Raw genomic sequence first — 20321 nt, 5'->3', positions numbered from 1 at the left:
GTTACGGTTCATTTTTTAAACTTTTGTACGTCATGTCATGCCTCATCGCCCATTTTACACAAGCTTTGGCACTGCCCACTCACACGCAACTAAATTTCTAAAAAGAAAGTTAAAAAAAAAGGTGAGCATGCGTCAGCCGCATTACAACAGATAAGTGCAACACAAAAGATGGCAGCATTATTGAGAAAAACATAATTCTGTACTGTGTAATACAGCAACAAGAACCCAATTTTAACATTCTATACCCTGTACAGTCTCAAACAGTGAAGATTTCAAAACTTGTAACGATAATAATACCCAACAACTTGATTATTGACAACAAAATGATACATTAAGATATTGCCAAGCAAGAAATTGGGAGCAAAATTGCTCTCTTTTACACTCTTCTGAGACAATGGAAGAAGAAGAGGCTTCACTGCATTCCTGAGAACACAAAAAACTCTGGTTGTCACCATCAAAGTTTTTATGGTTATAATTGGTAGCAGAAAGCATGGCATTGATAACATTAAACAACAACAGTGTTTTTTTTTTTTTTCCCCAGAGGGGTTGGAGCGAATCTACATCACTTCTTCAAAAGCTTCTGAGAAAAGATCCTCTTTGAATATGGGCTGTTGCGTGAAATTGCTTTACGAGACTCGATTGTTTCAACAAGTGAATTGTGTAGGGAGCCCTGACGAGAAGGAAGAGTCAGAAAATTAATAAACCGGGAGAAAGATTGGCTGCAAAAGCTGAGAACAAAAATCTGATACAAGGGTTATTCCTCGGTAGGCACCGTGTTTCTAATATAAAAGCATCGCAAGCAGAAATAAGGACACATTGTCCAATGGCTTTTATCTCCAAATCACTAATCTGCATCATTAAATGATCCTGAACTTACCATTTCAAATCTAGAAGTCAAACTCAATTATTTTTCCTCTTTTGACTTCCCATTAGATGAGCGAAACTTTTACCTAGTTTGCCCACAATAAAAAATTTCTGGGACTACAATTATACCCTTAAGTGGCATAATTGGAGCAACCATGACTCATTAAGTATGCAACTTTTAATATGGAAGGACAAAAAAAATACAGAAAGTGTTGTGAAAGCGAATGTTGATTGACCCCTACCTCAGAAACACGAAGAGCTGTTTGAATAACATAGTTAGCGTGTGGGTCTTGAAGCAACTGTTCAAAGGGAGAGGCAGAGAGCAATTCATGGATGATTCTTGACCGACTCTCATCATCAAAAACGTGAAGACATTTTTCAACAACATGGCTGCTGAACTTCTGTATCGAAAGGTGTACATAGTTCCCTTCAAATTCAGAAATCAAAGTTCTGATAGCAGATGGAATTTCTAATTCCAAGATGAACTGAACAACATAGTTTCTGCAAAACAGAAAACAGAAAACGGAAACTCTGCTCTCAGGGTTAAGGTGAAGAAAGCACGAGAGAAATTGTCAAACTTCAAAGTAGTTTGTATACAGAAAATGACTGCAACCCTCCATTGCTTCAATATTTAGAAGAGTAATACTTCAACAAATTAATGATACAAACTCCTATGTACAAAATGACTTACCATTGTTGAGCTATTTCCACATTATTCAATTTAATTTGCTAAATTATCTTTTTATTTGCTCAATTATATATCAGTCTATTAAAAACGTTTCTACAGAAGTCAAATAGTTACCCAAATGCATCTTCAGCTAGGCGAAGTCCATTTGCTGAAATCTCTGCAACTAAGTTCTCACGATATTCTCCACTTGAATGACTTATGCACCGTTGCAGAACACAGCACCCATGTTGATGAGTTGCAATTTCAACACAATATTTTGCAGCAGCCACAAAAATAAACTGAGGAAAAAACATACAGAATAAGAAATTAACACTGAAAAGAAATGCACTAATGATAAACAAAGTAAGATTTCAAAATTTTATGATAGCCATTATTGGTGACAAGCTCTTGAATTCTACTTTCGTAGTCAATGAAAGAGTGATGAATTTATAATTTATTTGAAGAACTTCATACAACTATGTAAAGAGCCTTGATCTGATGCTATTTGCAAAGGAATATTCCTTCTTTTACCAAACCTATCACAAAGCTATGAAATCAAAACCAAATTTAATTGTTTGCACACCCTATAAAGGAACTTCAGTAGAGGGGCTTAAGTCATAGGATGTCAATGTACACAGGTACATACAAATAATCACTGATGCTATCAATGTACTACATTAAATATCCTGAAATTTCTCTTACATTTGATGCAACATAATGAGAACTTTTGTCCAAAAGTTTAGCAGGTATAATAGTACCAAATTGTCTCCTTACCTCTTCTCATTGCACATTCTCTTAATGCAGCCTAAAAGTAATAATGAATGATTAACAGAAAACTTGCACTATCTCTGAGATTGTTCTCATATTTTCTGGAAGGCAAATCAAGAGAGCCATATTTTATCACAGAACATCCTTGGCTTAAAATTAGTTGGGTGCACTTGAACTTCAAAGACTCACTCTCTTAATTCTCTTTAAGTTTCCAAGGAAAAAGGGCATTTCTATTTGAATCATACATCCAAGGACCATGGTCTAAAAATCACTACCATCTTTCATTGAGGCGCAATGGTAACTTTGGCACCACTCTGTTAGATATATTCCTAATGTGAACAGCCAGTCATCCACTTTTCACTTTAAATCTCAGATTTCGAATAGGGCTTCAATTTCTGTCCTTACGCTAATGACCTTATATTTAGCCTTCAACATTCAGCAACTTGCTGCCAAATTGCTATCAGCCTTACCATTAATTCACCATCTTAACTTCTTTTTAGTGAGATTAGTCAACTTCCACGCATGCTTACTTTAGACACTTCAACTGCTGAATAAAAGATCGTCCAATAGAGCTAATAGGCCTAAGATAAACATGTTTTTATATACATTTGAGTTTTAAAATATTTAAGTTCCTAAAGCAGCCTAAACATCATAACTATATGAACAATGCAGTATGAATATTCGTGATTAAGTTGGGCTCCACAAAGTTACACGTGTTTGTGGAAATTATCTGAAGATTAAAAAAGCTTACATGCGAGTAATGGCTCTTTTTCATGCAAGTAATTTTACTGGTAGATAAATTCTTAAATGACAATGCTAATGCAGCCTCTACATTCACGATAATTCAAGACAGATAAAAGAAAGTACTGATTCCAATTGGAAGACACTGGGAAAAGAATAGTTTTTTTTTCAGTGCACACTAAATTAAAAGAAGCTCTTTGTTGTCTTTCACATTTCCAGGACCCTTCCAGGAAGAAAAGGTCTGGGAATCTGTTAAATTGGTGCTTCTTATTTCGGTTTCCATTAACTGCAGAAGCAGACGGTACAATGTCATCCTGAAGTGAGCTACAGACACGAGGTGTTTGCATTATAAAAGGGATGTTACCCACTACATAAACCTCTTTTAAGGAAACCACATGAATCATTTTATCTGACATGAAGACCAACACTAAGTTTTGTTTGCTCACTATAACTTAAAGTTGTATCTTTTATAGTCCTTACCTAAATGAAAAAAAAATAGAAAAAAATCCTCAAATTCTCATTAAAAACCCAATAAAATTCAATTTGCGATAATAAAATAACTCTTGTTAGATTTTTACAGAACAGGGATTAAAAGCTTGCAACCAGAACTGGTATGAAGTAGAAAAACCCCTGCAGTTTACTTTTCATCAAAAACACTAAGCTAAGTAATACAAACTAAACTATGGCATGTGTCCCTGATTTTAAAATAAGCATGATGGAAGCAAAGTTGACTAATCAAAGGCCAGTCAACAAAATGAGAATGAAATGAAAAGTTTGAAGCAGTTGCAAATATACTAATTCATAAGATTTGGCAACACTTTTAATGCACAAATAATGCAATGCTTCTAATGACATCATCTGAGAAAACTGCTTATTCATTAATAGAATGGCATGAGCATTATGCATAATTGTTAGATGGATTACAAAATTTTTAAGAACACTGAGAGAAGATATGAATTCAATTTCTTTAATACATTCATTCAAGATGATTAACAAAAACTAAGCACACAGAAAGGCATATCAAAACCAATTGAAAGCATAATTAACGATTAAAAATAGTAGAGTATTTCATTACTAAGAACACGACAAGGGCAAAACTTACCGAGTTATCTTCATTAGTAAAGCATTGCAAGCAACGCTGGACTACATGATTTCCATTCAGGTCCTTGATGAGATTACGAAACCCAGGTTCAAGAGCTGATATAACCAGCAAAATCTGCTCTCTGGTTTTGAGGGTCTCAATCAACTTTTGAACTACACGAGTGCTGCATAATGAAAATAAAAAATTCTAAAATTAGAATGATAACAAAGTGATGAAAATTAATATCTCTAAAACTTACCCATAAGTGTTTAAAGAGATTCTAACAAGTTCCCCAGGTTCCTCAGTAAGCTTGAGGAGAATCTGCATTCTCTGTTCTTCATTACACACCTCCAATAACTTCTGCATTAGGTAATTCCCAAATGGGTTCATCATAAGCTCAACTACATGGTCAATGATCTCATCAAATATTATTTGCACATCTTGTTGGGAGCCCTCATCAAACATCTTTTGTAAGAATCGACAACCATGCTGATCCTTTGCTATAAAGTATATATGGCTCCGAGCTTCCACCAAGGAGTTATAATTTGACAACGGAGAAAATGGGCAGCAAAATTTGGCAATTCGAGCATTTCCATGAATGCCTGCCATTTGGGTCTGACCATTAAGTTGTGAACTTCTTTCCAGATGCCTGCCAACACCGATCTCATGTAAGCTGCGGTTATTCTGACCTCTTGAGTGAATGAGTCCCTTATTCACTAGGTAATTTAATCCATTGCCTTGAATTATGTAGCTATCCTCTTTACTAAAAGCCCCAAGAACACTTTGTGGGATTCCAATGTTTGAAGGTGCTCTAGTCCTTCCATAAGATTGTGGCATCCTACACTGTAGAATATTTTCAACACTCATATGAGGCCTTGGATGACTCAACTGAGGAGAATTAAGAAAATTCAATGCACCTCTTTCTTCATTCCAATGCATTCCATTTCTTTGTGCACAAAATAAAGCATCATTCATGGAAAGTCTACCAAAAGAATTGCACAAATTTGATGTTGGAGTCCCTCTTGGGGAATAGTTGTTTGGCTGCTCCTCTAATTTCTGAAAATGAGAACTCATAGACTCATTTAACTCTTGATGAGAAAACAAAGCATCAGATGGACCAGGAATCATTTGCAAACCCAATAAATTACCCATTCTATATTCTTGCTCCAATCCCGACAATGCAGAACTCATATCACTATCAAACCCCCTAGCAGTTCTTGAAACTGGAGACTGAAATCCCATATATTTCTCAGAATTCATTTGATTACTACCACCCCTCAAGAAACAATCACCAAGTCTACGCCCACTCTGGTATGACGGGATATCTTTAAAAGAATCATTTTGTTCATTACTAAGGTACATTTTACCAAGATTTCTACAAAGATTCATTTCATCAATCAAACACTCACTGTCCTTCCTAATGGGCAAATCCAAATGCAATGACAATCCGTCTGGGTGATAAGAAGTTTCACTAGGCAAATGATATTTACGTTTAACATCAGGTGGAGGTGGTGATCCATTATCAGATAAAGAATGTCCATTAGAGAACAAACTTGAAGAAGATGAGCCATCTGACTGCAGTGAGAATCCACTAACAGGAGAAGCACAACACTGTCTCAATGTCTCATAATCACGTACACCATACATACCATTACCATTACCATTAACATCATGATGATCATGATGCCGTTGATGCACATGATGATGATGATTATAAAGATTAAGAGATGTTACTTGAGGGATTTCTTCCAATAACATTTCAAACTCTTCATCTTCCTTCATGGTTTTCTCACCAAACGAGAAATCAAACAACAAGAAAAACACACACAAACAAACAAACAACACAACACAAAAACAGAAGAGAATAAGCAGCAACCCAAGAATCAATATAGGCAGATAAGAAACGGATTGAAAAAAGGCAAAAACTAAAAACCCAGAAGAGATTACCAGTTATGAATCATCTGGGTTGGGTTGGGATGAGGTGTTAAATTACAAAGTGAAATAGAAGGAAGAAAGAATCATCTCATTTGGGTTTTGGGAATTGTTTTAGAGGGGTTTGGTGTGACATGCAAAGATTGAGTACGGTTACTTTGGAACCGTAGAAAAATACAGTGTCTCACGCCATTAAAGCTGGAAAAACAAAGAGACGCTTATAGCAATATAAATGTAGCCTCGCTCGCCTCCACAAAATCAAACTAGTGACAAACACACTTCACTACAAACTAATGTACTATAGCGTGAATCAGCCTTCCTAGTACTTTTTTTTTTTTTTTAATTAAAAGGGGAATTGTACAACACACCCCTGTGTTTCACTTTGATGACCTTAAAGGCCTGCTATAGCTAGAAATATGACTTTAACCCCCTTGTTCTTATGATTGAATTCAAGCTAGCTAGGTTTTGGCTTAGTGTTCAAACCAAGTTGGTTCGAATCTAGCAGATTGCTGAAAACTCTTCAACAAATTCTAATTCTCTAACAATTTTTCTTTTTCACCAACCTCTTATATGGTAATTCTTTTTCATCATTGTCTTTAACAATTTTTTCTATTATTCTTTTAACTCTTTTGATTATTTCATTGTTAGTTAGAACAAACTCAAATTCAAACTAAATTTTATGAATTCAAGTCTAGCTTGAGAGTGATATTTATTCATTTTAATTTAAATGTCAATGATGATGTATTAATATATAATTGAACATTATTTTATTATTAATTTAAAAACATTTAATCATTTAATAACGCTTTATTATTGATATTTATTATAAGTGTACATAATTTGATTAATAATAAAATTTATATTTGAACAAAAAATGTTATTTATATCTTTTAAGGACAGAAAAGTGTTTTCAAATTAAACCTTGGGCGTGAAAATATTAGTAATAAAATCAAAAGAATATTTATACTACTATACTAATAAAGAAATAATAAAAATTTAACCATAGGGGGAAGATGAGTTGTTCCGTACGTCAGTTTATTTATACGTACTATTACCCAACCATTTGTACATAAAATGTTATTAACACGTAAGTATGCATTGTATGATAGTTTTCTTTTCAGTAATGTGATTGGGTTTGGGGGGGTGGGCAGGAGGAACATCTTCCTCTAGAGCAGATTTAAAAGCTTGCTTGCCGTGTGAAAAAATAGTCATGAGATGTTCCTTTTAATGATATTTCCATTACTGCATAACCGCTCGATGTTGTTGCCTTCTTAGCTATTTCATTAACTAGCTTTCCATTGGTATAAATTTAGTTTGGATTAGAATTAAAATTTATTAAACTAAATTAATTTTAGATTAAATCAAATGAATCATATCAGAGTATGATTCAATTATTAGAGTAGACTAATTTCATTGTCATGTTGATATCATTATAACTAAAATATGTTATAAAATTTTAATTATATCTCATTAACATATTCATTTCGGTTTAATCAATCACCCAACATATCAACTATTTGATTGGTCAAAATTTGACTGAGATCTAAAAATATTATTACATAGGTTTATATTCAAATCAAATTTGAATCGCTTAAAAAGGAGATGAGCTTGAACTTAATGAGCCTTGATGAAGGTTGGTCGAACTTGAGCTCAAAACTTAATAAACTGCTCGAGCTTTGTCAAGTTTAAGACACAGCTTGTTAAAGTGAAACAACAAAGTTTCACACCAATTTCACCAACAAACATCGTCTCTTTACTGGCTATCATTTTTTTCTTTACAAAATATTGTCGTTTCTGTGTTGCACCAGACAAACTTGCCTTGAAGTATATAACCGAGTAACACAAGTAATTTCTACTTTAGACAAGCTCCTAAATTTTCAAGGTCAAGCTTAAATTTGCAAATAACATATATTGTTTGACCTCAGTAGCAGACTCGATTCAAATGCATCTCTAACGTTTCATATATAATAGTCATTTGTTTATTTGTCTAATTATTAGAAACTACGGTTTTAATAAGTTGAGTAACATGTGAGATGCTTATGACTCCGATCAATTAATGTTGAATCAAGTTTAAATTTGAATTTAACTTAGACTCGACTCAAGTAAAATATTAATAAACCTTATAAAATTTTAAATCTTGTAGTCACAACTTAAAAATATCATTTCCTATTTGAATTAAAAAAATGTAAATAAATATACCAATTATAAAATTTAAATATATATATTTTTTAAATATCAAGATTTAAATGCAAGTTGTCAAACGAAACTCAAGCTCACCGTTCCTTGAACTCAAACTAAAAAATTATCAACTCGACATGCTCGAATCAAACTAGATCTGCAGTAACAAGACATGGCACACTGTCTCCTCTGGCTTGAAGACAATGTTTTGAATACGAAAGCCAGCCAATGCTGGTGTTGAAGCCCGCCCAAAGGAGGAACCTACTTTCTTTGCATGCATCAACGCCAATGTTGCCGCCGGATCAATTGCCAACTCCATCACCATGCAGATGTTGTAGTTCCACATGCAGTGCCCCATCGTCAAGACCCCATCGAGACTGCATTGCAAGCAATTCAATTACTAAAGTTTAGGGTTGTGAAGTTCACAGAAGTGACTCTGAGTTCAAGTCCATATTTTGCTCAAACAAGCCAAATTTGAACTAGTTCTCCAACTCAACAACCAAACTTGAGTTCAACAGCTCCCAAACAATACTTCACCAAAACTCTTCTTCTACAATAGCAACTCATCTTCTCCAACATCATTGTTCACTTTTCAAGTTCAATCTCGCCATTACAAATTTGAACTGCGCCCAAACTGGCTAGAAGTTTGTTGTCTCTCATTGTGAAGGATGACTGAAAGACAAAATTTTATCTACAGAAAGTACTTGTAACAAAATAAATACTGCCAACATGCCAAATTTCAACATATAACGCCTACATCTATAAAATCACACAAGCAACAAATGAGAAATTGCCACAAGGAATTTCCCAAAAGTGTTACAGAAATTGACGGTAGACCAGGTCTAATTTATCCAAAACTGGGAAGTCCGAGAATCCGAAGACAATGCAACATATGGCTTGAGACCATAGTCCTCGAACAGTTTCAAGATTTAGGACACCTACGAGTTTATGAAATGACATTTGTTGCAAAGAACCACAACATATAGATCGTCAAAATATATTAGGCAAAGAACTGGAGATTAAATATCAGAACCCATTACCACAAAATTGTCATCTACATTCAATCTCATTTCTGAAAAGGAAAAAGAGCTGGAGATCCTCAAAATATATTAGGCAAAGAACCACTCCATACAGATCGTCAAAATATATTAGGCAAAGAGCTGGAGATTAAATATCAGAATCCATTACCACAAAATTGTCACCTACATTCAATCTCATTTCTGAAAAGACAAAAGAGCTGGAGATCCTCAAAATATATTAGGCAAAGAACCACACCATATGGATAATCAAAATGTATTAGGCAAAGAGCTGGAGATTAAATATCAGAATCCATTGCCACAAAATTGTCATCTACATTCAATCTCATTTCTGAAAAGGGAAAAAAACATGGTATAAAATGAAAAAAAACCATTGTAATTTTTAAGGAGACTGGGACCAAAAAGATAACCATGCATACATGACAAAAATTCTACCAGACTTTGGGTCCTATTACAAGTTAAAAATTTTAAATTGCCATGCCTGTGAAATCAAATAAAATACAATGGGCTAATCGCTGAACACTGGACAAGAGGACACTAAAGTAAAAGCAAAGATTCCATGAGCACAGCCTTGATATATATATATAAATTCCAATAGCAAAACTGCATATAGGTGAAAATTCTTCATCAAATGCAATTTTGGAAGATATTATTCTTCCCAGCAATATGAACACAGGTTACCAAACTTAGAATGCCAGATCTAAGATGTTCAATGCAACATGGCACCACAACTTTGGCATATAAGAGAACAAGAAATGCAACTTTTTAAGGTAATGGCCAAGCACCATAATGATCAACAACCTAGATTTTTAAGATGAACAAACTATTCAAAACAAATGACAGCTGACTCAAGATCAAAGAATCAATTTCAATGTTGAAATTAAATAGGAAGAGATGGATTGATGGAAAAGAAAAAGCAATGCATCACCATATAATTCAAATGGTAGAATGCAAGTAACCGAAAGATCGTTTGAATTGCAAACTAGCAAGCCAGGTGACCAATTGCTAGTATCAATTAAGACCCTGACTCCAGTAAGATGAACAGCAACAGCCCGCTAAATGTGGTTATTTGTTAGAACTCAGTTACCCACATCCTCATGTATATCACAGACAGAACAAGAATCAGCTACCACTTCACAGCTACAGTCACGAACCAATGAGCTACAACTCACTACATTAAGCATCAAGTTATAAAATTCAATGGCTAGGGTTAAACGTCCTTAAATTTCATAGAAATTCCCCAAATAAATAATTCAAATAGAACATTTTACCCTGTCCACATATTGTGGCTGCAAATTCAGACCAGCATACTACAGATCAGTCTCATATGCAGCATCAGCACAGAGTAAGGCATGTTCACTTGTGTGCACCCTTTATTTTCATCACAGCAACAAGGTCTTTCAGGGACATACTTCAAATCAGCAAAGACCAGAGGATAATCAGGTCAAAAAAGTCGGAAACCTGAATCAGGTTTAAAACCAACATTGACTGTGGATCTTACCAATTACCAGATCATTCAAAGAAAATAAGTTTATCCTATTTTGTTCATGCAATCAGCATATTGACATAACCAGCATCACAATCAACGATCATCCATCTAGGATTTACAAACAGCATCACAGAGTCCGCCTCATATGCAGCATCAGCCACAGGTTAAAACAGGTTCAACTTGTATGCGCCTTTATTTATCATCACAGCAACTACTATGTCTTTCATGGCCAATACTTTCAAACAAGCAAAGACCAGCAACAATCAGGTCAAAAGTTAGAAACCTGAATCATGCAATGGTTTAAAAGACAAGACTTGACTGTGGATCTTACCCATTATCAGATCATTCAAAGAAAATAAGTTTATCATATTTTGTTCGTGCAATCAGCAAATTGACATAACCAGCATCACAATCATCGATCATCCATCTACGATTTACAATCAGCATCAACTGCTACAATAGCCATACCAACATTCTGTCCATCAAAGCCCCCCAGTCACTCTTCCCGAACAAAACTATAAAACCCAATAAATGGTTTAGGAATTAAAATGAATCAGAGCTCCTAAAAAAAAAAAAAACTAGAACAAACAAAATAGAAGCACACATAAAGGCCCTAGCTGAGACTTGGGGTCAAAAAGAGCATACTGAACAGAAATTAAAATCTAAATTAGAATAAAAAAAAAAGTTGGAAAATGAACTCACAAAAATAAACCTAAAATACAAAATATTTGATTGATACAAAATTAACAGCCACCACACTTTATGTCCATAAAAACCAAACAACCACAACTAAGAAGGAAGAGGTTCCACAGAAACACTGCTGAACACTAAGGAAACCAATCCTACCAATACCATCAAACAGATATTCAGATCAGAAATTGCATGATGACTAAATGCTGAATATTGGCATCCTCAATCATGTCAATCACTCAAGTTGTCTCCATGAAGTCCCACATAGGCCACCAAAATCAGTCCTACAAAATACAAAATAAAAATTCAGTAGCCAGTTTAGAAATAAACTTCAAAATGCAGCATAAAGGAAAACATCAGGTGTGATAAACTCACATCAGCATCCGAATTTCTTGGGGATGGACTTCAAGAATCAACACGACGACCTCGTGGTGGCACAAACCGAGGAGATGGAGATCGTTCATCCAAACTGCGTCTACCTGGGCTCTCACCCCTAGGAGAAATCTTGCGAGGAGAAACACTCCTGTGAGGACTAGGGCTACGATGGCGAGGGGATGCCCTGTGAAACAACAGAAAGCATAAAGTATATATTTTAATTAAAAGTTTAAGTACTTATATAAAGACAATTACGTTAATATAATGATACACGTTGATCTTCATAGTGCAAGAACCTGTCAACTGATCGACTAGCACTTCGGCGATCATCATCATATCGGCCTCTGCCTCGGCCTCTAAAGTTGTCAGGACTGGCACTCCGGCTTCTGCTTCTGTGACGATAATCTCTGTCCCTCCCACGATACCTGTCATGATCATACCCATCCAGGCTTGTACTGCGACTTCTCCTCCTATAGTCCCTATCTCTATAATCATCCCGATACCTGAAGAAGTTGAGCATTCATTGATATTGGATTAAAAAAATCAAGATATATACACTCTCACACACAGAGAACACCTACAAGGAAAGCCCCAATCTGATAGTATCCACTCTACTGTCATACAAACCTGAAATGTAAAAGCTTAAAACTTGGTAACACTAATCATCTTTTAACAAGTACCCAGAAAATAATACATAAAGAAGGATTTAATAAACATATTTATTATCTCAAATTCTATCCCAACCAAATTCAAATGGTTAGCTTTTCAGGTTTCACACTCAATGTATTTTTTATTATTTTTGTGGGGCCAGTTTGCCGGATTTCAAGCATTTCCCTACTGGACATCCTCATTTATATAAATGTGAACTTATCAACTTCCTATCCTTGCAAAAAAAAGAAATTCTAAGGAGATGTCAATTGATCTGACAGAAGAGGTAACCTTAACTGATTTCTCAATACTGTTTCCTCCCTGTCTTGGAGTATCATGATTGAAAAAGCATTTTCAGGCATTAAAGGTATCACTACATTGTTTCTCTCCATTAAAAAAAATTGCTTTTCAAATGAGATCTGAGAAACTACCAAATGCTTCCAAGAACAAGAACACCATCACACATTCTGGACAGTCCACTACAATTTCATATAAAAGCTATGAAAAATATGGAACTGAGACTCACATTAAATTAATGAAGATATAAAATTTAAAAAAAAAATGCTGACTTACCTCCTTCTGGGACTGAAACTTCTTGACCTGTATCGTGTTTTTGGAAATGATTCACTAATCCTTCCTTTATGACTGAAATATCAAAATACATGAATTTATAAGTGGCTAGAATTTCAAAAAAAATTATAACAGGCAGGTAGAACAATATGGTTACATAATCTCATTCCAAGCTAAGTGATTGGTAAAACCCTCACAAAATTTAAGCTGCAACACCAATAAGTTTAAACTCTATATACGAGTAGATATTCTTTACTTTATAAGCACAGACATAGTGCAACGCCCATAGATTTAAAAGCCGAACTAAGGAAGAATTTCATTTGTAGTCAAGAATTTCTTCAAGAATCAAAGGAGTTACTTTCTTATCAAAGAAACCAATTAGTAATTATTAATAGTTTGATATAAGCAGGGGTTAAACAAACCAAGTATTTACTTTCATTGAAATTTCATATCAACATAGGACTGAGTTACTAATTGGGCATGCAAAATCCAGGGTGTTTCAGAAAATACAATGAAACAGATTAAAAAATAAGACATGCCAATTTGCATCAATAAAATGGAAGAGACTGAAAATGGTCCTAATCACAAATATCAAACAAATGGCTTGTAAAATTTACATCATCTTCATATACATATTATATAAACACATGAATGAATGCAATCTAACAAACAATTATCTAATGTAACAAATGAAAACAATTATATTTATTAATCAAATATCAGCACTTACATCCTCTCTGCATTTGGGCCATATTTTGCAAATTGAACAGTTATCTCTCGGCCATCGACAACCCGTCCTAAAAATATAAGAGCATGAATCAATTCAACTGTCAAACGAATCATTAACATACAATACACAAACACATTTAACAAGAAATACATGGTTACCATCAAGCCTGTCCACTGCTTTCTGGGCCTCATCTGCGTATTTGTATCTCACAAATGCAAAACCCCGTGAATCACCCGTCCTACACAATACCAAATAACAATATTATATCAGTCAGTCCAGTTAAGAGCAAAAAGTATTAAACATGTCGATAATAATTAAACAGCCATAAAATTAAACTGGCCATCAAATAATAACCACAGGCCATCAAGATAATCAAAGTAAATTGAACCCACATCAGACTTCAGAAAACGTAAATTTAAAAAGACACGGGTTAAATAAAAATACGTTACCGTCGATCCCTTGGGATGAAGATATCAACGACCTTGCCGTACTTATCAAAAAGTGGAAACAAATCGTCAGCGGTAGTACCTGATAAAAAATCAACATTAAAAAAGGAAAAAAACAGATCAAGTAATTAATTTATGTAAAAAACAAATTAAGTGTAGAGTTAAGAGCGAACTAGCGAGAGAGAAATTACGGAAGGTGATGTTCAGGACGAGGAGAGAATAGGTGTCGGTGATGTCCGGAGGGCCTGACCTGCCGAAGTGAGACATCTTTCTTCTTCGATTGACGAGGAGATTGGGGTTGGGGTTGGGGTTAGGGTTTGTTTATGTGCTGGAGGAAATGAAATTGGAATAATTCTTAAAAATTCTACGATTTATTTATAGACGTTGATGATGGAATGGCTCCTTGGTCATTCTATTTCTATCACTACCATTTCTATAATTTAGTATAGAGAGACGTTGGTGATCGGAAGGAACTGAATAATTAGCTTGATTTGATTTAAACTTAAGCTGGAGTGGAGAGTTTGATTTGTTTGTATTAATTTTATTTCAGAAAATCACTAGAAAGGAAAGGAACTTCTTTTTATTTATGGCAAATTTCTTTCTCTTATTCTCTAACGTGTATTTCTTTTTATTATTTCTAGCGAAACGTGTATTTCTTTCTTTTTAATATAATAATTAAAAACTCATTTTAATGATTATATTAAATTAATTTAAATCTGAATTGAATTGAATTGCAACTGGACAATGTTAGGTTTGTATTATCCACATATGACTCAAACATATGGTGTCAAGTCATTGAGTATAACTCAAATGTAAATTAGCATAAACAAACACCAATGAATAAAGACATCAAATGGGTTGGATCGATCTGAAGCTTAACGAAAAAGCCTAATATTATAAAATTTGATCTGAAGTATGAAACTGAAGTCAAGCAAAAATCTGTCGATGGATTTGGTGCGGGAACTGGGCAGCAATCTTGGGCAGCTGGGTGGTGGGTGTAGAGCTCCAGGTATTTATTGGCTTGCTTTATAATGAGTTGGTGAAGGGAATAGCTGCCATTTTCTTCTGACCACTACGCTTACAGCAGCAATTCACTCCATGATAATATATGTATGTATAAAAAAGTATGTTCCAGTTCCTGTTGTGCCACAGAGTGAACGGTTCATTTTCTCTCTGGTTTGCCTCTTTTGGTCTGATGATAGTGCCTTTTTAAAAGTTCAATATAACAACCTCTGTGAATAATAGGTATGGGCTACACTACAAGGATGTTGGCCAAGAAAATCACCTGGCATTTGAGCAGCTGTTAATTGAGAGCCGCCTTGAGAAGTTATAACTAGTCCACTTTTGGGAAGTAAAAGAGTAAGTCACACAATCAAATTCAAATTAAATGAAAATGTTAATCTTCAGACCAAAGACATGGAGGCTTGCCGTTGAGACAGACTGTGACTGTGACTGTGACTGTGACTGTCTATGAATTTTCAAGGCTCAGCTCAGGATATATAACTAACTAGTATTATTTCCATTGGTTTTCGGACAACATGATAGTACGTTGGCCTTTTAGACATCAATCAATAATGTTGATATTTATATTTAAAATATATAAATATTTATAAAAATTTGTGGTTTGGTTTGGTGGTAGGAAGCATTGTCTCTAAATTGTTATATTGGGTGGGAGTCTCAATAATTGTTTGTAAATTTTTTTTAATTAAAATAGAATACAATACAGACACAGACGCACACCTGACCCAAATATAAATGAATGTATCATGGGACGGGACGGCTCATGAATTTGGTAAGAAGGGAGGACATTTAATTTATCCAAGCCTCTAGGGGTTTGTATGCTATTTTAAAACTTATTGGGCCGGTTAGAATTTTGTATAATAGTAATAACATCAATTTTCTCCTTTGGAGTAGCCGGCAAAACGCGAGCAGAGAAGAGAAGAGAAGAGAAGAGAAGGGTTCTTTGTCCGTGTTGTAGCTGCTCACATAGATTGAAACACATCAATTTAATGGAGGAAGAAAAACAAAGACAAAGAAATTCACTTGAAAATCAAAAAAACCCAAATAATAATAATAATAATAATAACAACAACAACAACATTAAACACAGCAAAGGAAAGTCGTGCAAGGGTTGTTTATACTATTCTTCTTCTCTCAAATCCAATTCTCAAACGCCCATTTGTGTTGGCATTCCCAGAAATCTCAATCAAGGTATGTTTCTCATCTGCTTTCTTTTCTTTCTTTTGTTCTTTTGATTTCTAGCTTGATAAATATCAACATGGTTATTTTTTGTTGTGTGGGTTTTATGTTTCTCTCAGTGTCTGATTTTAGCTTAATTGTGGAATTGAAAATGATACAATAATCATAAAATTGTAAGTGCTTTTGAATGCGGTGATGGACGGCTATGCAATTTGGGCTCTTTGTCGATTCCCTTGAATTCCTGACTGATTCGTTAATGTACGTTATTGGGGACCAACTGTAGCTCGGTTTGTTGTGTCGGTGCTTCACGTATTTGTAATTGTTGCCATTTTTTTTTTTTTTTTTTTGGTGTATTAAATTGCTACCTTTGTTTAGACTTAATCTCCGTTCTATACTAGTGCTGTATAACTGCTTGGGTTCTTTCAATTTTTTTGTTTGTATACATATATTTGTGTTTGTGCATGCGCATAGCAGTATCTTCTCGCTTTCTAATCTTTACGAAATTATGATTTAAAGTTTATTGCCTGTTTCATTCTGATTAAGGGTTTTAATATATTGAAACTGTGAAGAATATGCCCTTATTTTAAGGTGTATGACTAGTCCCCAGGTACATTGTGGGAGAAACTGAGTTGGAAGCTTCAAAAGAGGGTCGTACCCTTAAGGATTTCAAGTATGGATGTGTTGGTTACTCGGTTTACTTGGACAATAAAGATTTGTCAACTGAAAAAATGAATAAAGAAGCTGAATTGCCATTCTGTGTTGGGCTTGAGGTGATGTAATATGATCTCTTTTCTGAATGCTTCCTTATGTATAACATCTTGTTGTGAAATTTGAGGATCTACTGACTTATTTTCTCTCATTCAATTTTAAGAATATGTCAATATTAGTAGAAGCCTTGAGAGTTGGGTTACTTGGGTATCAACTTCTCTTATAATTTTGAAATATTTATGAGAAGGGAGGAGGGGAGCGTGGCCAGCCTGTAATTTGCAAGTATAGGTTTCGTTTCTTATTTCTTTCTTTTTTTCTAATCTTGTGTAAGCAAAGTAGTTCATAGATTTGTACAATATGGTATTTGTTGCTCTAGAAATGAATCCATTCATTGAACTTCATAAATTTGTGAAGTTTAAAATAGGTTATATCTCATTTGATTTGACCATAGAAGTTTGCGAGCTTTAATATGTGAATTAGGTTAGGTAAGTTATGTCAAAAAATGCACCTTTAATGCACGTAGGTTTTGCAGATATTCTTGCAACTTCAATAGAATCTTCTTAAGAAGTAAACTAAAATTTATTTTTTGTTTCATTTGTTTCAGATATTGTTGGACAAAAGCCTTTCAACTGCTGATCATCTTCCTGCTCATGTTCGTAAAAATGAAGGTATTGAGAGTCTTTCTTTCTCTTTCAAAATTGAGCAAAGACTATCTTCTTAGAGTTTTTTTTTTTTCAAATTAATTTGCTAACAATGCACTGTCTTTGAAAAATTTTGGGTGATAGAATTTGCTTTCTAAAACCTGATTCTGTAAGATTGCTTAACATTTGGGTGCCTTGGGCCTTATTCCACCCTCAGAGATAAAATGAGGAAAATTTGAAAATTTGTTTATCTTGATGGTTCTTCAAAATGTAATTGATTTTTGCAATTTGAAGAGTAAAAAGAAAAAGAGAACTTGTTGCAGGAAGCAATTTATTGTGATGTCTCCATAACAGTATTATAATGTCATTCCTTCACATGCTGTCTAGTGTCAATAAATATATTAAGAGATCACATATGAATTTCTTATAAAAGTAGTACTAATTTGTGTGTTAACGATAATATGTCATTATGTGATTAAGTGGTACTTTATTACTAATTTAAAATCACTTGATCGCGTATAATAACTTGTCATTATTGATACACAAATTTCTACTCATGATTATTGCACATGATTTTATTGTACTTTTAAATGTAGAAAAGTCATATTTTCAAGTACTATTCTTTTGTTGGAATGTACTAGGGGCAGTGCGTGTGTGTGTGTTTTTTTGTTTTTTTTTACATGTTTTATATTTTTTGCTGAATTCCCCATGGCTATTCAACTGTGTAGTGTTTTAGGTGCATCTATGCCGATGTAAAATTGTGTTGCCGATGATTCAAATGCTTTATCAAAATTTCCCTTTTAAAATTTGATCTCTTGTTTCTTTGTCTAACAACAATGATTCTTGGTTTTTCGCTTTCATGAAGAGACTCGTCCTCATGCTCAACCTCAGCCCCGAAGCTACAAGCCAGCTCTCTTTCCAGATAATGAGTACTTTAACAGGTAAAAATTGAAAAAACCCAACTGGATGAAGTAAGTCATAGTTCAATTATCAATTTAGTCTCTAATAATTCAACTTGGGTCTAAATTTAGCTGTCAAAAGTGTTGCATGCTGGTCTAATAACTTGGCCTACTTCAAAAATATTGTCTGATTTGGATACATAATCTATTACGGTTTTACTTTTAAATTTTATAATCTAATACGCGTCTTGATCAGGGGTGGTGCAAACGAGTTGAGCTGAGCTGAGTTGAGTAGTGTTGGCTCAAGCTCAGTTTGAGAGCATATATATAGAGCTTGAGCTTGTTAAGTCAACAAAATCTCAACTTGAGCATGAGTTCAAAAAAAATTGGTTGACTGCTCAACTCAAATAATTACTTTATAACCTTTTAATTTTCAGAATCACATTTAAATCATATAACTTATATATTTATCAATTATTTTTTTTATATTTAGAGTTTAAAAATAAGATTTTAAAAGTGTAGATGCAAGATTTTAAACTTTTAAGGTCTTATTGATATTTTGCTTGAGTTGAGTCATGAGTTTGCAAACTCATTGAGCCAGTCAATATCAAGCTTGATTTTGGACCAAGTGACTCAAGAACTCGTGCTAAGTTGTAAGTTGCTTATGAGCGATTCAGCTTGTTCACAGTCCGTGTCTTTTCATTCCATAATAGTGTGGATTATTTATACATACTTAGCATTTATCTTATGTTTTATTGATACAAAATTTGTGTCGGAGTGTTATAGAAAAAACCTTGAAACTAGGTTTCACGATAAACTATATGTGCAGGTTTAAAAGGAACGCAGGAGTGGTTGCATCAGGTGTAGCCAAAAACGTGAATAAGGTGGGCAACTACATTAAAGAGACATTGGAAGATATTCTGTATCCTTACAGAAGGAAGTAAAAACTTTGTTTATCACAATTAGAATGCCATAAACTGTAGTTTCTTATGTTGATAAAGAACATGCATGGTTGCCTTTATTCTTCTTTTCAATGAATTCTGTATTTCCTTTTCCTTTCTTTACTTTGTACACAATCTTTCGTAGCAATTCCTTTCACATTAAACACTGGATGGCAGCAAGAGATGAATTTCAGTCATAAAAAAATATGAGCTTAGTCTGATTGTTTAATCTAGCCTAAGTTTGAATTCAAATTTGTTCAAACTGATTCATAATGTCATAAAAAAAAATTATCAATTAGACAAATAGTATTATTAATAAGATAAAAATCTAGTTAAATTTCAATTAAATATGATAAATATCAAGTTTAAACTTTAATTCAAATTTTGCTTATATAGGCTAAACATAGATTCGAATATGAATCAATTTACCTTGAATCTACCCTTAAATTAAAATTAAAATGACATATAAGGGAAAATTTAAATTGAGTCAAAATTAAACAAAAATCAACTTAAAATCAAACTCAAACAAAAAGTATCATAAAAAAAGAACAAAAATTATTGAAAAAGAATAATAATTATCAATGAGTTAGTTTTTAGCCAAACTAAATTCAAGCTCAATTTTCTTCAATTTAACAGCTCAAATTGAGTCTATCCTATTGGCAGGGGCATGCTCGGTATAATTCAAGCCAAACTTTGAAGATTTTCAGAAAATAATTC

The 20321-nt window shown here is 33.9% G+C and overlaps 3 protein-coding genes across 9 annotated transcripts; 1 reads left to right on the top strand and 2 right to left on the bottom strand.

Annotated features, from left to right (window-relative positions):
* Positions 1–155: 155 nt before the first annotated feature.
* On the bottom strand, positions 156–6327 carry LOC123226897 (putative pumilio homolog 7, chloroplastic). 2 transcript variants are annotated; one of them, XM_044651459.1, is made up of 6 exons: positions 6069–6327; positions 4381–5897; positions 4143–4305; positions 1667–1830; positions 1107–1365; positions 156–670 (listed from the first exon to the last, which is right to left on the bottom strand). In XM_044651459.1, the coding sequence occupies exons 2-6, from the start codon at positions 5877–5879 to the stop codon at positions 563–565; spliced, it is 2193 nt and encodes a 730-aa protein (XP_044507394.1). In that variant the 5' UTR covers positions 5880–5897; positions 6069–6327; the 3' UTR covers positions 156–562. The 2 variants fall into 2 exon arrangements, with proteins under 2 accessions (XP_044507394.1, XP_044507393.1); XM_044651458.1 differs by having other exon boundaries at positions 4381–6327.
* Positions 6328–8255: 1928 nt separating this feature from the next.
* LOC123227103 (serine/arginine-rich splicing factor SC35-like) lies at positions 8256–14789 on the bottom strand. Of its 6 annotated transcripts, XR_006504441.1 has the most exons (12): positions 14408–14777; positions 14220–14298; positions 13929–14008; positions 13771–13837; positions 13044–13115; positions 12119–12325; positions 11823–12006; positions 11610–11731; positions 11089–11272; positions 10770–10992; positions 10540–10679; positions 8256–10439 (listed from the first exon to the last, which is right to left on the bottom strand). XR_006504441.1 is itself a non-coding variant. In XM_044651764.1 (8 exons), the coding sequence occupies exons 1-7, from the start codon at positions 14481–14483 to the stop codon at positions 11853–11855; spliced, it is 735 nt and encodes a 244-aa protein (XP_044507699.1). In that variant the 5' UTR covers positions 14484–14777; the 3' UTR covers positions 11465–11731; positions 11823–11852. The 6 variants fall into 6 exon arrangements, 2 of the variants coding, with proteins under 2 accessions (XP_044507699.1, XP_044507700.1); XR_006504440.1 differs by having other exon boundaries at positions 8256–10679; positions 11089–11232; positions 11604–11731; XR_006504439.1 differs by having other exon boundaries at positions 8256–10679.
* Positions 14790–16106: 1317 nt separating this feature from the next.
* LOC123227104 (putative uncharacterized protein DDB_G0280391) lies at positions 16107–19723 on the top strand. The gene is made up of 5 exons (XM_044651766.1): positions 16107–16427; positions 17016–17185; positions 17728–17791; positions 18630–18705; positions 19493–19723. Exons 1-5 carry the CDS (start codon positions 16226–16228, stop codon positions 19605–19607), a joined length of 627 nt encoding a protein of 208 aa, XP_044507701.1. The 5' UTR covers positions 16107–16225; the 3' UTR covers positions 19608–19723.
* The last annotated feature ends 598 nt before the right edge of the window (positions 19724–20321 follow it).

Source organism: Mangifera indica, chromosome 10 (genome assembly GCF_011075055.1).
Source record: "Mangifera indica cultivar Alphonso chromosome 10, CATAS_Mindica_2.1, whole genome shotgun sequence".
NCBI lineage: Eukaryota > Viridiplantae > Streptophyta > Magnoliopsida > Sapindales > Anacardiaceae > Mangifera > Mangifera indica.
Note: the sequence above shows the minus strand (reverse complement) of the source record. Positions and strands in the feature narration are given on the sequence as shown.

What these genes read in the sequence shown, in the direction of transcription:
- LOC123227104 (XM_044651766.1), top strand. Translation starts at nt 16,226, where the DNA reads ATGGAGGAAGAAAAACAAAGACAAAGAAATTCACTTGAAAATCAAAAA. An exon ending in TCCCAGAAATCTCAATCAAG is followed by an intron (nt 16,428 to 17,015) that starts GTATGTTTCTCA and finishes GTGTATGACTAG; the next exon opens with TCCCCAGGTACATTGTGGGA. An exon ending in CATTCTGTGTTGGGCTTGAG is followed by an intron (nt 17,186 to 17,727) that starts GTGATGTAATAT and finishes CATTTGTTTCAG; the next exon opens with ATATTGTTGGACAAAAGCCT.
- LOC123226897 (XM_044651458.1), bottom strand. Translation starts at nt 5,903, where the DNA reads ATGAAGGAAGATGAAGAGTTTGAAATGTTATTGGAAGAAATCCCTCAA. An exon ending in TTACTAATGAAGATAACTCG is followed by an intron (nt 1,831 to 4,142) that starts GTAAGTTTTGCC and finishes TTTTTTCCTCAG; the next exon opens with TTTATTTTTGTGGCTGCTGC. An exon ending in CTAGCTGAAGATGCATTTGG is followed by an intron (nt 1,366 to 1,666) that starts GTAACTATTTGA and finishes TCTGTTTTGCAG; the next exon opens with AAACTATGTTGTTCAGTTCA.
- LOC123227103 (XM_044651764.1), bottom strand. Translation starts at nt 14,483, where the DNA reads ATGTCTCACTTCGGCAGGTCAGGCCCTCCGGACATCACCGACACCTAT. An exon ending in AGCAGTGGACAGGCTTGATG is followed by an intron (nt 13,838 to 13,928) that starts GTAACCATGTAT and finishes TTATATTTTTAG; the next exon opens with GACGGGTTGTCGATGGCCGA. An exon ending in GCTAGTCGATCAGTTGACAG is followed by an intron (nt 12,007 to 12,118) that starts GTTCTTGCACTA and finishes GTTGTTTCACAG; the next exon opens with GGCATCCCCTCGCCATCGTA.